General features: G+C 52.9%; 1 protein-coding gene across 3 annotated transcripts in view; it reads right to left on the minus strand.

Moving 5' to 3' along the window:
* AFAP1L1 (actin filament associated protein 1 like 1) overlaps positions 1 to 17,355 on the minus strand; it is a 67,917-nt gene that overhangs the window by 25,313 nt on the left and 25,249 nt on the right. For 2 of the 3 annotated variants that reach the window (XR_012377574.1, XM_073890882.1), the window contains exons 2-11: positions 15,662 to 15,790; positions 14,545 to 14,628; positions 13,670 to 13,767; positions 12,445 to 12,553; positions 8,588 to 8,713; positions 7,706 to 7,917; positions 5,617 to 5,796; positions 3,364 to 3,456; positions 751 to 844; positions 356 to 508 (exon numbers count right to left, since the gene is read on the minus strand). Coding sequence is in view for 2 of the 3 variants with exons in the window: in XM_073890882.1 (XP_073746983.1) it covers positions 356 to 508; positions 751 to 844; positions 3,364 to 3,456; positions 5,617 to 5,796; positions 7,706 to 7,917; positions 8,588 to 8,713; positions 12,445 to 12,553; positions 13,670 to 13,767; positions 14,545 to 14,628; positions 15,662 to 15,790 (1,278 nt within the window). In the remaining variant the exon portion in view is untranslated. The remainder of the gene's footprint in view (positions 1 to 355; positions 509 to 750; positions 845 to 3,363; positions 3,457 to 5,616; positions 5,797 to 7,705; positions 7,918 to 8,587; positions 8,714 to 12,444; positions 12,554 to 13,669; positions 13,768 to 14,544; positions 14,629 to 15,661; positions 15,791 to 17,355) is intronic. The other variant, XM_073890883.1, reaches the window with a different exon arrangement.

Below are 17,355 nucleotides of genomic sequence, written 5' to 3' on the forward strand. Positions count from 1 at the left end.
CTTATAAGACTGGGTTATAACTTACACACCTGGCTGTTATGTGCTGGGAAGAAATAAGATACTCTCCTCCCGTCACAGTGGAGGAAACTGAGGCCCACAGACGGGCAATGATTGGAGCTGAGGTCACAGGGAACACAGAGATAGGGAGTCAGGTGGCTTTTCCTTTTCCTGAGTGTTAGGCCTTACCGGAGAGAAGTGATGTAAAGGCATGGATTGTTGATGGAGTGCGGGTTAGGTAGGATTCTCTCCTCTGCCCTGGGAGCAAGGTGGAAGAGGCCTAGAGGGTTTTCTGGCTTAGCCCAGGGGCCCACAGCAGCAGGGTGTGACTCTTCTCCTCCCGGTGCCCAGAACCCACCACAGCATGGAACCTCCTCATGGGGGCAGGATGTCTGCAGGTCATCAGCCAGTGGCTTCTTCTTGGAGAAGCTGATGATGCGGGTGATCTTGCGGCCCGCGGCCCTGCTCATTGAACCCTTCAGCTCTGCCAAACTGCTCTTCTTCCCTTTGCCTGTTGCCATGGAGATGGGTTAGAGGAAGGGAGGGAGCCCCAAGTCGCAGACCCACCCATCCCAGCCTTCCCAACGGCCCTTTCAGCCAGCGCCTGGGGCCTGGCTGCAACTGCAGGTGTGGACAGGCCAGGTGACCTTCCCCAGATCTCCAGAGCCGTCGGGACCTGCTCTGCACCGTGTCCCTGTGCAAGGCCCCTCCCGGCTGTGGCATTCTCCGGCCTGAGTCCCCAGAGGCTCCTACCGTGGTCGCAGGCCTCCCGGCGGCCTAGAGTAGAACAGCTGTTACCCATGCCCAGGCTGTCTGAGTCTGAGGTCTGCTTCTCTTGGGACAGTCTCTGGCGGGGGGTGGGGGGGGTGGGCGGGGGCGACACAGAGATCCCCATGTCAGAAGGCACACTCAGAAGTCCCCCTTTGTTGGTACAATCCCCCCAATCTCTGCACACGATGATTGCCTAACAAATATTTGTCAGCACCTCTCCTGTGCCTGACACTATTCCAGGTCTGGGGAAGACAGGCTGACTTAGGACGGTTGTACCTTCGAATTGCTCATCGTCCGTTTGGGGAGCCAGGCACCTAGTTGCAACGCATTGTAATAAATTCCTAGGATATCCCGTATTCGGTAGGTGACAGGGTCTGGGAAGGTACTTACGTTAGGATTCTAATGTAATGCAGCTGGTTTAGGAAGTGACCTCTGGTGGCATCGTGGGGACAGACTATCAGCCAAAGTGCCACATTAAAGAGTGTCACCCAGGGCAAGGTGGGCCATGGTAAAGGAAGGAGCTAAGATGACAAGACGTAGAAAAAGGGAAGAGTTGGCGTGTTCAAAATAGTTATGGCAGGACTTGGTGGCCAGGAAATGTGAATGGTGACAACACAGGGGTCTTCATGGTCCTGACCCGGGTAGAAGGGCGGTGAAGACATGCACACACACCATAGCAGCAACTCCATCACACCCACAGAACTTTGCTCATATGCTGACTCCGGACCCATCGCTCGTCCGCCCGTCTCTTCATTCACTCATTCAGACAAGGTCAGTTAGGTGCTGACTAGGCACTACGGAGGTGGCGAGGCAGAGTCAGATGGACCTTGGAAAAAATTCTGTCCCTGGTACCACCTGTTAGTCATGGGAACCCGGGAAATTCCTTTCCTTGCCCCAAGGCTTGGTTTTCTCGCGGGAATCACATCCTTTTCCAGGGAGCCAACAGATGGTATCATCTCTCACACCTGCGTGCTGTGTTGCCACCTCGCTTTAAAAAGCTAAATGGTGCCAGTTAGCCTTGGGACAGGATTAAAGTGGCACCAACCCACTTAAAAAGTAGTAGAACAGGATCTGAGGCCCCTCCACCTTTCCTGCCAAGGACTTCCCAGACCAGGCTCAGGGATGCTTTGCTATAAGCACAGAACTTGGGGGCCTGGAGAGACAGGAGAGGCCTTGGGCTCCCCTCAATTTCCAAAGGCTGGAAACAGGGCAACTGTCAGAATTGGGATAGATCTGTTGAAAGTATAAAGGATCTCCCCTGTAATTTGTGAAACAATGTATGGTTCTATTTGCCCTGCAATGGTATACAGATGGTAGGTTTTTCTTTCTTGCTTTCTTTCTTTCTTTCTTTCTTTTTTAAAGATTTTATTTATTTTGACAGAGAGAGACAGCGAGAGAGGGGACACAAGCAGGGGGAGCGGGAGAGGGAGAAGCAGGCTCTCTGCTTAACACAGGTGCCATCTCCTGCCATCTCCCCTCCCCCTCCCCCATTGCCCCTCCGGCCAGTGTGAACCCCTGTCCCCTTCACTGCAGTTGGAAAGGTCCTGGAAAGGACCACTCTAATAGGCTAAATGAGCCCCCTTCTGTCTGAATCCAGCCACACTGGCCACCTTCCATTTGCTTCCCCCTGCTCTGGGGCCTGCTCCCTCAGCTTGGAATGCCCTTTCCCTCCCCTCCCTTTCTAGTTGTTCACCCTCATTATAAATGTGCTCTCTTAGAGAAACTTCCCTGACGCCTGAGACAAGAGCAGGCCCCTGGCAGAGGTTCCCAGGGTACCTGGTGCTTTTCCCTCCCAGCGCTCACACAGCTGGGCTTTTGTGTCAACCCCCCCTGGGGGGGGCACAGGGTGGGTGTGAACTATTGTTAGCATTGCACCTGCGTGCCCAGCACAATGCCTGGGGCACGGGGCTCACGAATGACTCGGCAAGCAGACCTTAGTTCAGCCCCCTTAAGAGATGGGGGGCAAAGTCATCAAGAGCCAGGTGTCTGGGTATCCCATCCTTGCTCTGCTTCTTATTAACTATGGGACTTGGGGTAAGCCTCTCTGCGTCCCACCTTCCTCATGTGAAAATGGAATTCGTCAAAGAGCTGTCATAAAAATGAAAGTAGGTAATACATGTAAAGCCTACCAGACTTTGCTGACCACACACAGATTCTAGAAACACTAACCTTTATTATGTCATGCAAGACTCGTGTGTGTAGGTTGGGGGCTGAGTCCCTTGATCACCCACTGGCATCTGGCAAAGCGGCTGCCTGAGCAACTACCAAGTGCCCGCTTCACTCCCGTCCCAGCGGGGTACACTCCTCTGACAGCTTCCAATTTGCTTTTCATGGCTCCGTTCAACTGTGACCTCCTCCCGTCCTGGCGGGGCTAGTTACTCCCTCCTCGGGCTCACACTGTGCCTTGGACGTGGGTATTCATTCGTTCATGCATGCATTCATTCAGGAAACACGGACTGAGTGCCGACTTGTGCCAGCTCCAAGCGGGGCACTCATGGCTTGTCTGAGGCAGGTGCCTGGCTTCACCACTGGCCGGTGGATCCCCCCGGGGCAGAGCCCGTGTTGAGTCCCCGCTGCCTGGCACGGAGGACGTACCTTGTCTAGGTCCAGCTTGCACAGGAGGACTGGGGATTGGGGCACGTCTGTGCCCTCAGTCGCCCCGGCAGGCCTGTTCACCTCTCGGATGACCTGTGGAGAGGATGCACAACCGTGAGCAGGTGGACAGGGGTACTGTTGAGGCAGAAGGAAGAATGCAGTCTGTGCAGTCAGGGCCATCGAGCAGCGGGGCTGAGATCCCTGGGCAGTGGGGATGGGTTGATGTGGCCTCCTGCACATCGGGGTTTGAACACCGTTTCCCCTTGAATTGAAAAGAGAGGGGGCTGGGGAACAAGAGGCATGGCTTCTAGACCGGGCTCCGTTGCTAATCAGTTGTGCAATCTTGTGAAAGCCACTTTCCTCCTCTGGGCCTTAGTTTACCTGTCTGTCACATGGGGATAATACTGTCCTCTGCTTATGTCCTTGGGTTGCCTGAGGACCAGCGAGATCGTGGGTGTGAAGGGCCACATGACCCAGGGCCCCCCGCACAAGCATGAGGGACTGGCTCCCGTGACAGTGTGGAACGTTGGCAACAGGCTGCAGGCAGTCGGGGGCTACCCCCTCCATTTCAGAGGCGTGGGCATGGAGACCCCAGGGCACTCACTCACAATGCAGAAACAGCCGGACCGTGAAATAATGGTGGCCCTCACCTGTTGCTCACCCATCTGCGGTTTTACATGGATTACCCCACTGTATTTTTTTTAAAGATTTTATTTATTTATTTGAGAGAGAGAAAGAGAGAGAGAGAGAGCACATGAGAGCGGGGAGGGTCCGAGGGAGAAGCAGACTGCCTGCCGAGCAGGGAGCCCGATGCGGGACTCGATCATCACGACCTGAACCAAAGGCAGTCGCTTAACCAACGGAGCCACCCAGGCGCCCTATCTCATTGTATTAACACAGTGGCCCCGAGGGGCAGAGACAACTGGGATCCCCACGTCACATAATAGGATGACGGGGCTCGGAGAAGCGAAGCCGTGGTTGCCTGCCCTGAACCTCTGGGCTAATGACCTCCCCGTATCGGGACGTCAACACAGTCTCTAGTCCAGGCTTGACTCCAGTCTCAGTCTCCAGTCTAGGGCTCCTTCTTCTGGCCCACCCGGCCCCTGGAGGGCACAGGCTCCCCCAGCAGGCAGGTTCTCTCCCTTCTTTCCCCTCCTGAGACAAAGATAATGAGCAGCACTAAACCTCCCAGGGGGAGAGCTGGTTATCACAGGAAGGAAGGGAGGATGGGGAGGGAGGGAGGTGTCTGGTTTCTTTGTCCCAGCAGGAAGATCAGAGGACGAGGGAGAAAGGTGTCAGAGGGGAAGCGGGACAGGGTGCAGGGACATGGCGGCCCGAGGTAAGGGACTGGGGATGGTGGCTCCACCACCATGACACAGTGATGACTCACAGTTACTGAGTACTTACTGTCTGGCAGGCACTGTATTAAATGCTCTCTAGAATCTTTACAAGAACCATTTTACAGAACAGGAAACTGAGGCACAGATAGGCAAAGTCATTTGCAGAAGATCACATAGCCAGTAAGTCCATTTAGGCCTGGGACCTGAACTCAAGTCTGTGTGCCACCAAAGTCCTCCCTTGTCATCACTGTGCCACCCTGCCTATGGCCTTTGGAGTAGATTTCCTTGGTAACTTCTAATCTTGGCTCCAACAACTTAGTTGGGTGACCTTTGGCAAGTCACAGAAGATTCCTAGGCCTCAGGTTCCTCATCTGTAAAATGGGAACGATAATAGTCCCATTGCAAAGAGTAAATGAGGTCAAGTATGTAACGCTCTTAGCACAATGCATGGCACAAAACACACGCTCAGTACACAGTAACTAATTGTTCTACCGTCAGAGGCAAGATGTGGAAGCTGGGCCACAGGTGGTTGTTCTGAGGATACACATTTCACCTAAGACAGGAAGGATTTCCTCTTTTTAATTTTTTTAAAAGATTAGCTTATCTAATGATAAAATGTGTTTCCTTCAAAGATATTAAGCTCTGCATTCCGGGAGGTATACATATGCAGGCTAGACAAGCCCACAGTGAGGATGTTAGAGGATTCTAATCACTAGAAAGAAGGCATTACTTCAGCCTGAGGTCTGTCTCCTGAAGATGTCTGAAGCCCACTTCCACATGTCAGCCCTAGCCATGCACAGGGTTCTGATTGCCACCCCTCCCCAGAGCAAGGCCTGTTCTTCCAGGGACTGGAGCCCACCTGGCTGAAAGCTGGACCTGGGGAAGGGGGAAAGGAAGGGCAGGTGCCATGTACCTTCAGCCACTCCTCGGCTTGCTCCCGGCTCTGCAGTGCCAGCACCAAGACCTCGGTAGCCCCCTGGGAGAAGCGCAGCTCGTGCCTCTTGTGCCGGCTGTCCTTGGGCACGTAGGTCACGCTGCAGACATCCAGCGCCAGCCTCAGATGCGGCTGCCGGTCCTTGGAGCTTTTGTAACACTGGACAGGAAGAGAAGGACTCACCCTTCTGGACTGGAGGGCAGAGGAGGGAGATGCCCTCACACAAAGACTTGGGGGAGCTCGACCTACACCCTCCCCACCCCCAGCCCAGCTGTGGGCACTGCATGAAGATAGGGGCTGTGGCTATTCACCCCAGAGAAAAGAAGCCTGGAAGGGGGGCATCGTTGGAGAACCTTCAGATCTCAAGGGCTACCGGGGGCCCCAGGGGCACAGCCACCTATTAGGAAGAGACAGATTTTAGCACAATACTAGGAAGACCACTCTAGTCTAAAGAACCAGAGAAGAAACAGGCTGGCTTGGAAGGAAGCCAGCTCCCTGCTACTAATGTGCTACCTAGCAGGAATGTGGGAGAGAGAATTCTAGCAGACATGGAGGGTTGGGCTTGGGAAGTCAATAGTTTATCAATAATGACCCCCTCACTTCCCAGTTCTTATTATGAAGCCAGCATTACCTTGATACCAGAACCTGACAATGACATACAAAAAGGAAAATGAAAGGTTAATCTCAACATGGTTGCAAAAGCTCTCAAAAAACCACTAGCAGATAGAATCTAGACACATATAAAAGCATACTGTATCAAGACGAAATCGGGTTTATTCTAGGATTGCAAGAATGCATTAGCCTTCAAAACCCAACCCTATAATTCATCATATTAATGGAAAATAAGGAGAAAAGCCACATCTCAATAGAAACAGAAAAGGCATTTGGTAAAATTCTCCACCAGTTTGTAATATAAACTCTTAGCAAACTAGAGTTATAGAGGGGAACTTCCTTAATGTGATAATAAGGTGCTTCTACAAACCACCCACAGCAAACATCAGCCTTAATAGTGAATTATTGCAACTTTGCCTTCGAGCTTTGGACTGAGACAAGGATGCCTGCTCTCACCACTTCTATTTACATTGTGTTGGAGATCCTAACCAATGCAGTATTTCAAGAAAAAAATGGCATAAGGAGTGGGAAGAAATAAATCATGACCTTTGGACTGGTTCTGGCCTGGGGTGAGCTTTTCACTGCTCCAGGATGAGAAAAAATCATGTTTCAAGTGGATATATGTTGGACAAGGCTTCTCAATGGATTTTGGGATAAATAACTAATAATTTTTTTCTGAAATTACGTCTGTATTCCTACCCTGGAATTAAAGGTACATTTTCTTTTATGAAATGATGGCGATGAGAGATGGCAAATTAAAAAAAAAAAACTAAGAAAGCAAGTTCCATAGTAAGTGCTGCATGGGCTCAGTTTTAGAAAAGGCAAATGAATGGAAATGAGAGTGGACACATGGATGTTAAGACTTAACAGTAGGGGTGCGTGGGTGGCTCAGTTGTTAAGCGGCTGCCTTCAGCTCAGGTCATGATCCCAGGGTCCTGGGATCGACCCCCACATCGGGCTTCCTGCTCAGCGGGAAGCCTGCTTTTCCCTCCCCCACTCCCCCTGCTTGTGTTGCCTCTCTCGCTGTCTCTCTCTCTCTGTCAAATAAATAAATAAAATCTTAAAAAAAAAAAACTTAACAGTGGTTAGCTCTTGGTCAATGGGATTTTAGGTGGCTTTAAAAATCATTTTCATTATGTTTTTCTCTAGTTTTATACATAAACACATTTAGTTGCATAATGAAAACAATAAACATTGTTTTAAACTGATAAAAAATTCATTCCTGGAGAAACAAAAACTTGGTAAAGTCTACATCAGGTCTTTGAGTGTGTGTGTGTGTGTGTGTGTGTGTGTTCATTCTGTTCCAGTGGGAGAGCCCTGATCTCAGAAACACTGAGCCTCTGTGCACAAAGCAAGCCCAGAGGAACAGAGGCAGACATGCCTGCACACACACACACACACACACACACACGTAAGTCCATGTGAGGCCTAGAGGCACACTTCCGCGGCCACTCACCAGGAGCTGGTCCTCCTTGATGACGGTCAGCTGCTTGGCCCACTGCCCAAAGCGCTTTTTCCGTAGCAGGAAGGCACATATCCGGCAGTCCCTCACCAGGTGCATGGAGGCCTCCTCCGAGGGCCACTGGTGCGTGGGCTGTGGCCCTTTCCCTTCCTCCTCCTCCTCATCATAGGACTCATAGGAGCTGCTCATCGGGTCAGAGTCATTGTCTGCGGGAGCCACGGGGAAGGGCCCGTTACTGTGGCCTCGCCTGGGAGGCACCTTCTTACCCTCTGCTGGTGTCCTTACCCTGGGATTCGAGGACCGGGGGGGGGGGGGGCATGAGGTGTGACCATGGTGATCTCTACACCCCCCCATGGGCACTGTGTTGTGTAGATTTACCGGTGGCTTTGCGACCTCAGTGACTTCACTTCTCAGAGCTTCAGTTTTCTTATCCGTAAAATGGTCACAATCACAATCAGTGACAGTATCTACCTCATCAGGTTATTAGGATCAGTGACTGTAGAGCGTCCAGCCCACCGTCTGGCACTTGGTGAGTACTCCGCTAACATCAGCTACGGTCATACCCCATCATTTCCGTGCCCTTAGTTTCAGGTGACTCTCACAGCACCCAGCAAATCCCCATTTTATACAGAAGGCAACTGGAGGCTCAAAGAGAACAAATGACTCATTCAAGGTCAGTCACCAAGGGTCAGGGCAATGGCTAGATCCAGGGCTCCCAACTCCCATGCCTTTTCACTGAACCCCAGGGTCATGAGTACAAGGGCTTGGGGCCTCTGTGGTGACCCAGAGGGGCTGGCATGCATGTGCACGCCAACGGTCAGGTCAAAGCCTCCTCTCTGAGGACAGGACCATTCTGAACATCTTCTCGGTACTTACAGGAGTTCTTTAGGTCCCCATTCATCCTGGTCGTGGGGTAGCTGCTGTCTGCATCCTCATAGTAGCCATCCATGATGGAGTGGGCTGGACTGCAGCCATCTGTGGGGTTGGCAGAAGGAGCGGCACCTTGGAAAAAGACAGGCAGACTGCAGGGACCATGGCTGGGGAAGACCCCAGACACCATGCCCCTCCTTGGGGAAGAGAGAGTGCAGCTCCTTGGCCAGGGTGAGGGGCCTCCTCTCTGCATGTCATCTGCTCTAGCTTCCCACAAGCTCTCTGTGTTTCTGTCACCAGAAGCTGCCCTACTGGGCCCTGTCATACCTCCAGGGCTGTGTTCATGCTATTCTGTGTGCTCTCTTAGCTTCTGCTAGAGAACTCCTACTCATCCTTCAATAGCCAGCTCAAAGATCTTTCTTCTGACCTTCTCAGACAGAGAATAGTCAGCCCCTCCTCAGTGATCCCACAGCATTGGTGGTGGTGGTGGTGGTGGTGGTGGTGGTGGTGGTGGTGGTGTGTGTGTGTGTGTGTCTTGGTCACAGCGCTTGCCCCTATACTGCAAGGAGTGGTGCTCCAGCTGCCTGGGCTCAGCCCCCCTCATCTTCTGCCACCTCAGTCCTTCTGCTCCCTTCCTGATGCATATGCTCTCTCTTGTGATGGAGACTCTCCTAAATTTCTGTGACTACGGGGAGGACCTGGACTAGAGGAGCTAAAGGTATAACTCATACAATAGTGAACACAACAGCTCCCTCCATGGAATGTTCCCAGCACACTCCCACACAGGGGCAGCACAGTGCAGGAGTGTGTGGGGGGGCTATCTGAAACTGTATTCTGCATCAGAATTACGGGGGGGGGGTTTCTTTAAAATGCAGATCTCTGGACTGTCTCCCTAGAGATTCTGATTCACCGGTGTGGGTATGGGCTGAGCTGAGGAATCTGCATTTTAAAAAAACCTATTTAACAGGACAATAAAAAACATGTAACAATGGAAACTATATGGAACTTCAAGAAATCGGACTTTTTAAAAAACAGTTAAGGTTATTTTGACGCAGATGGCTCCGGGGCACACTCTGAAGGTCAGTGGGTTAAGGGCATGTGCTTCGGGTTTGATCAGATTTGAGGTGAAATCTGTCACCACCATTTATTGGCCATAAAAGCCCCCAGGTTCTCTGTATTTCAGGGTCTTCACCTACTGTGACGGGAGCAGTTCCCACCTTGGACTAATGATACAATGCATATAAGCTCTTGGCACAGTGCCTGGCACATAGAATGTGCTGGACAGATGCCAGCTGTCATTATTATTACCTATTATTACCCTATATTATTATTATCTCCTTTGATTCCTACAAAGCAGGGAGGTAGGTATGAGCCCCATTTTACAGATGGGAGCCCTGCGGCCCCACACCATTTGCTAGGGTCAGAATCTGCACGAGAGGGCGCCTGGGTGGCTCAGTTGGCTAAGCGACTGCCTTCGGCTCAGGTCATGATCCTGGAGTCCCGGGATCGAGTCCCGCATCGGGCTCCCTGCTCGGCAGGGAGTCTGCTTCTCCCTCTGACCCTTCCCTCTCTCATGTGCTCTCTCTCTCTCTCATTCTTTCTCTCAAATAAATAAATAAAATCTTAAAAAAAAAAAAAAGAATCTGCATGGGAACTGAGGTTGTCAGCTCAGGGAGTAGATGCACATCCCCTCTTCCAAGAAGACTTCCTTCATGCCGTCCAACTGGCTCTCGTACCACACTGTTCTTCAAAGTGCTGCTCTGGGCTCCCAGCCCCTGCCATCCGTCTGTTTCCTGAGGACAGCAGCACTGAAATTCCCAGCGACTGGGATACCAAGTGCTGTCTCCCAAGTGATGAGCAGAACCTGCCCTTCCCAGCAGGTCCTCTGAGGCCTCAGATGCTGGTAACACCCCATGAGATGGATGGGCGGGGCGGGGGGGCAGGGGTGTGATGGGGAGAGGGAGGGGACACCCGGGGCAGAGCTCTCGAATACCTGGCCGGGCTGGTCACTGTGTCAGAGGAAGGATGTTCCCTAGCGGGCTTGGCACCCTCTCCCTGGTCCAGCCCCCTGGCCCTTCCTGAGGCCCGCCCTTCCCTCCTGGCCCAGGATCCCCAAGGCCCCATCAGAGAGGAGTGTGAGCTCCCTGGGGAGGTAGAGCAGTCTCACCCAGCCGAGGGGCTTGACCTGGGATTCGGGGCCCAGCAGCACTTTGTCCTCACCTTCCTCTCCTGTCCTCAAGTGGATAAAATAGAATAAAGTCAACTGCTTCACATCCAAACAGCTGCTTACAGCAACACAGACTGCAAGACTCTCAAGGCTGAAGAGAGCCACTGATCACCTGGTTCAACCCCACCATTTCACTTTGTTTTAACTAGTTGATTAATCCCAAAAATAATATACCACAGTAGCCCAAGGAGGAAAAAACCCCAAATGTCCACCAACTGACTGAACAAAATGTGGTCTATCCACACAATGGACGATGACGTGGCCGTAAAAAGGAGAGGAGTACTGATTCACGCAGTGACACGGGTTAACCTTGAAAACATTATACTGAGGGAAATAAGCCAGACACCAGAGGCCACACATTGTATGGTTCTATTTATGTGAAATATTCAGAATCGGCCAATCCATAGAGACAGAAAGGAGATTGGTGGTTGCCGGAAGCTCAGGGGAAAAGGGGAATGAGAGTGACTGCTTAATGGGCATGCGCTTTCCCCCTTGAGTGATGAAAATGTCTGGGAACTGGGTAGAGCCAATGGCTGCCCAACACGGTGAGTGTACTAAATGTCCCCGATTGGGCAGTTTAAAGGGGTTGAAATGGTCCATTTTATGTTATGTATATTTTGTTACAATAAAAAAATATGCCCATGGTGATAAGCACAATCAGTACAGAAGAGTATGAATGGGAAAATATTACGTTCCTTTCACCCAGATTTCTACAGGGAAACACTGTTCACGGTTTCTTGCATATCCTAGAAAAATTGCTAAAATGAATGCATGAGTGTGTGTGTACCCCATTAAGGAACAAATGGAATCATATAACAGGCAGTATTCTGTGTTCTAGGTTTATATCAATGAAGGTATCTTGGAATTCATTTCCGATCAGCACAGACAGACCTACTTTATTCATTTTTTGGAAAATACTCCACTGTGCTACTGAATGAGAGTAGAGCCCCACATAAACATTATCTTATAAAAGTTCAACTACAAATGCTGGGTCACCCAAAAACCATAATATAGTTTCTTGTGTGTGATGTTAAGTTCCTATATCCAAGCCAGTGACTTATCTGATCCTCAAAAAAACAGGTGGTTATTTCAGTGCTCGAGGGAACCCATGGAAAGAGGAGTCCAAATCCAGAGACTCTCCTTTGTGGCCAATTTAAGAGATTTGAATTCCCTGGGGTGCCCACAATCGGAAGACCTTTTGATTTTGGCCACGTGCTTTTTTTACCCCACACGTTCACTTTATAACTTACTTCTCCTCTCAGGTGTGGCCAGGCTGAAGGACAAACCAGTTCACCGGGTCCACCGAGGAGGAGCACGAGGGAGAGCACCAGCTTCGGTGGCCGTCTGTGTACCTCCGTCCCCACACATTTATATGCATGTATCCAGCCCCTTCTTATTTTCAGAGTAGGGAAGGGGATTGTCCAAGGCCGCACAGAACTGGGGCTGGAACCAAGCCCCTGATCCCTGGGGCTAGGCCCACTGGCCTCCCCAGGCCTTCCTTAGAGAGGCTGGGGGCTCAGGCAGCTCCTCCCCAGGATGTGGGCAGGGCTGGGCCAGTGCCGGGCTTGGAGCTCCAGCCCTAGCGGGACACACGGGAGCTTTAGGAGAGGAGTCCCCCCGGGGAACCAGAACTTACTGTGGGAGCTGATGTACTCAGGGGACTTGCCCGGGCCCAGGGGAAGGGCCTCTTCATAGTAGTCCTCGGGCGGGGGCCTTTGGGGAAGCGGTGGAGGCAGGTCGGCTGCCTGAAGTGGGACAAAGGAGGCACGTAAGACCAAGAAGGCCAGGAGAGCAGAGGGAGCGGGTGGGCTGACGGCAAGGAGGCTGGGGCAGAGAGAGGCAGGAGCCCCGAGGAGGCGGGATGCATGCTCTGAAGGTGAAGCCGGAACTTCTGACAGGGTGGCAGAAGGCAGAGGTGGGAACCCTGAGAGTTTGCTTGGTCCTCTTACTTCTTGCCCGACCTATTTCAGCATCAGGGCTTCTCCGTAAGATCTAAAAGTTTTGTGGAGTGCCACATAGATGTAGTCAGGCTTTTGATTAAGTAAGCGCATGCACAGTGATCAAAAACTGTTGTGACTTCTGCAATGCTCTGCAACCACATCTACCTACCTGTGAGGAACAGCAAGACAAGTACATGGAAGACACGTTACTTAGTGAGGCAGCACGGCCTCGTGGCTAAGAGCTTAGGCTCTGGGGCCAGGGCACCCCTGCTTCACCAGGATTAAGCTCTGTCACTTATGAGTTGTGGGCACTGACATGTCACTTACGCTAAGCCTCAGTTTCCTCACCTGTAAAATGGGGATAACAGTGGTGCTAACCTCATTCAGTTATTGTGAGCACGTAAAGGACGTAGTAAGGGGTCAACAGTTGGTACCACTGGATGGTGATGATGACAGTGAATTATGCAGTTGACAGAGAGTGTTTGATGTGATTATGGGTCCCTTGCCTTAATTCCATGGATGAAGCCTGAGGACCCTAGATATGATCCACACCTTTATTTTGTAAGTGAAAAACAGGATCAGAAAGGGGAGGTGATTTGTTTAAGACCACATGGCAGCAGGAGGAGGGCAGAGGCCACCGAGCCCTGGTCCAGAGCTTTCCCCACACTCCACGTTTATTATGGCAATGAGAAGTTGGGGTGGGGAACGTCCTTTGTGCCTGAATGGACAGATCAGTTCACCACATTATCCCTGCTCAGCGCGGGTGCAGTGAGCACATCATGAGTCACTGAAATGTTCTCACAACCTGTTTCTCCCCTTAGAACACAGGCAGGAGGGACCCAAGCTTTGGGGGGAGAGCTTCATTGGCCACTTCAGAGTGACAGAGGGCTGGACAGTGTGGGAACCCAGGCCATGACTCACATGTCTCAGAGACGGGCTCTTGGCTGGCTCAGGACTGGCTCCTTTGCAGGGCTCCCCGTCATCTTCTGGCATGTCCCGGAGGTCACTCAGGTCACAGTCTACCGAAGGGCAGGCCATTGGGGCAGAGCAAGCCAGGGATGAGCACAGTAGAATGGGAAAAAGCCTGGATTTGGGGTCAGGAGGCCTCTACCACCTCCTCTGTTAGAAACCCTGGGCAAGCGACTTAATCACTCTGAGACTTGGTCTTTTCCTTTGTAAACCAGTCCCAATAATCCCTCGCCTTGTCTGTCTGCCAGGGTTATCAAGAGGGCCAAATGAGATGATATCTCGTGTGGTGCTTTGGAGATTTTCAAGAAGTGGGTTATGAAGGCACCTGGTCTTCCGTCAGTCTCTCCATCCCTGAAACTTTCACCTGACCTGCAGCTTTCTTTAAGAGGAATAGTGCTGTCTTCCCTCGGAATGGAGCAGGGGGCTCACACACCCTGCCCACCACCCGGTGCGCCTGCTCCACGCCCATGATGCCCCCGGCAGCTCCCCTCTCTGCTGGGGCACTGGATGGCTCAACCCCGGGGTCAGGAGGCCACCACCAGTGGATGTGAGCAGCAGGAGAGACAGCACCTTCTTTGGCCTGCATGTTCCTCCCTACCTTTCCTCAAATCCTGGGGATGACTTCCTGTGACCATACAGATTTTGACTAGACTTTCAGACCTGGCAGGGCCCAGAGAGGTCAAGGGACCTGCCCAACGTGACTCAGTGTTGCAATGTTAGAGCCAGGCCCCCACCCAATCTGAGGACCCTTCCGGAGACTGGGGCAGTGGGCCTGTACACTCAGGGAGGGGACAGCTCCCAGCTGGGGTTGGGAGAGGGTGGCTTACCGAACTCTTCAAAGAGGGACTCCACGAAGCTGGGCCCGGAGTGGAGGTCCGCTGTGTTCACATACAGGTAGGAGACTTCTTTGGCTGTGAGGAGAGGGGGAGCGTGTCAGCAGTGAGGAGGAAGGGGGGGTCTGCTGCTGCCCACTCTGACGACGGCCGGGTCTCCACGTCCCACCACTGGGACTCAAGCCCACTCAGGACACGGCACCGTTGACAAAGCACGTGCACATCCTAAATGAGTTCCCTGGTTTTCAAGCTTTGTTCTGATTTTTACATCGTTCCTGAGCATCTCCTTCTCCAAGTGGAAGGATGCTCAGAGCCCAGCATAGAAAACAGAACAGGTAAGGCGCTCCGGGGACGGCCAGGGGACAGGGCCAAGCACCGTTGGCAAACTGCCGCCCCTACTACCCTCCCACCGTCCTGTGAGGGCTGCTGATCACATCAGCCTGTTTTGTCACTAGAAGTGAGGCTCCGAGAGTCACCCAGTGGGGACGCCCCCGTCCCCCATCACTCAGACGCCACAACACTGCGGGACACAGGGTTTACTGAGTGCTGGGCTGACCTGGGGTGTCGAGAAAAGGCGGGAGCAGAGGGGGAGGTCTTGCTGCCGAATAGACGGGGGCGGGGGGGGGCAGAGGGGCTGTGGGGCTAGCGGGGGGCGCGTGAGGGCAGCCCCCGCAGGGGGTGTGTGCGGTGTGTGTGCGCGTGTGAGTGTCGTGTGTGAGAGTGCGTGGGGTGGGAGCGGTGTGCTGTGCGTCCTGGTCACGTGAGCTGCGCATGTGCGAGCGTGCTGTTGGCGAGTGTGCCGCGTGTGTCACGCGAGTGGGTCTTTGTTACGGGAGTACCACGCCGGTGAGAAGGCGTTGTGCGCACGAGCGTGGTGTGTGTGTGTGTGTGAGGTGGTGTGGCAGCTGTGGACATGAGCTTTAGTGGGGTGAGGATGGAGGGGCACGAAGAGCCCGGCCAGGGTGGAGAAGGACAAAGGGGTCGAGGACACCGGCCAGGCCACGGACGTGTTTGGTGCCCACGCTGTGAGGCTTCGGTTTCTGCGAGCCTCAGGCCCTGGGGAGTTCCTGAGGGTTCTTGAGGAGCTGGGGGCGGAGCGCCGATGGCTGACCTGGGAGGGGCTGCAGGCTCTGCAGGATGGAGGCCACAGCCATCTTCTTCTCCAGGGCAGTGTCACTGAGGTACTCATGGTCCAGGAGGCTGAGCAGCCCCGTGAGCTCAGGGAGCAGCTGCTCCAGCACTGAGGAGGAAGCACAGCGGGGCTTGGGGTCAGGATCCGGCCCCGCTCCCACCCACCAGAGGCCAGGGCAGTGGGGGCGGGGGGCGGGGGGCAGAGGGCAGGGGGGGTGCAACACGGAGACCTCAGCAGCCCTCCCACAGCTGTCCCAGGGCTGGCCACCCACCCTCCGAGGGAGAGCCCTGCTCAGCAGTTAGCCATGACGTTCCTCTGGGCCTCCCCACGCTGCCTCAGACCTCGGACGGCCTTGGCCTGAGGACGGACGCCCCCGGCTTCAGCCTGGCAACTCTGAGCCCAGGCAGCCTGAGCAGAGGCTCTTAGGCCTGCCTTTGTCCCAGCATGCCCTCGGCTGTCCAGGTCCAGGGGTCCTTTCCCACTGTGGCTCGAGGCTTGGTTGCAGGTCCCAGGCTGGAGCCCCCGGCCATCCAGGACACAGGCAGGAAGGGAGCCTTCCTGTCCCATCAGTTCATACACTTCAATCTCTGGAACCTTCTGTTTCCGGTGCCTTGGTGGGAGCCAAACTAAACATTAACGCTTCCCACCCCAGGCCCCAAACCGTTATCACCAGTCTTTCCATGCTTTACCAACATTTTTCACACTTGAATGTATAGAGGAATTACCTGGGGATCTCATCGAAATGCAGAGGTTGGCTCAGGTCTGAGGCGGGACCTGAGATTCTGCATTTCCAGTGAGCTCCTGGCTGATGCTGATCCCGCTGGTTGAGACCACACAGACTTGCTAAACCCTACGGCACGTGGTCTTTTAAAGACTGGAGCATGCCACAACCATGACGTCATTGATGTGTCCCTGTCCCAAAGGGTAACTTGGGACTTGGTTCGTCTTAGACCAGCTTTGTTACAGTAGTAGTACTATCCTGCTTTGTGACTTGCTAGTCACTTGTGCAGAATACTAAAAGCTAACCATGTCGAATGATTCTTGTGAGCGTTGCTAAGCCCTTCATACTTATAATCGCATTTAAATATACTACCAAGCATTTTATGGCTCAGAGTGGTTAAGTAACTCCTCCAGGGTCACATAGCCAGTGAAGCCTCGACTGGCCCTGACTCCCTCACTCACTAGATTGCCTTGCAGTATTTTATACAACCCCACCAACAAGTTTTGAGATAGGCCCCATGTTCACACCTATTTTTTAGAGGAAGAAACCAAGGCTCAGAGAAGTGTCTCGCTTGCAATCACACAGAGGCCACCGAAGAGCCAGGCCTTTGGCTTATAGTCTCTGGACTCCCAGCCCCATGTGCTTCTCTCCACCCTGGGCCCTCCTAAGGAAACAACCAGACTCTGACTTACAGTTACAAGGTCTGTCTGCGTGTGGTAGAGGGCCTGTAATATCGTGCATAAGAGAACCAGCCCTGGAGCCAGACTGCCTAGGATCACGTTCAGGCTCCATTCATTAATTGTGGGACCTTCGAAAGTTTCTTAGCCTATGACTCAGTTTCCTCCTCCATACAGGGGGTCATAATAACACCTGCCTTAGAGGGTTGCTGTGAAGATTAATTAGGTCATGCATGAGAAGTGCCTTTCCCCAAGGTCATGCATGAGAAGTGCTC

This window comes from Callorhinus ursinus, unplaced genomic scaffold (assembly GCF_003265705.2).
Source record: "Callorhinus ursinus isolate GAN/ISIS: 27379988/994484 unplaced genomic scaffold, GSC_fseal_2.0 scaffold3, whole genome shotgun sequence".
Classification (NCBI taxonomy): Eukaryota; Metazoa; Chordata; class Mammalia; order Carnivora; family Otariidae; genus Callorhinus; species Callorhinus ursinus.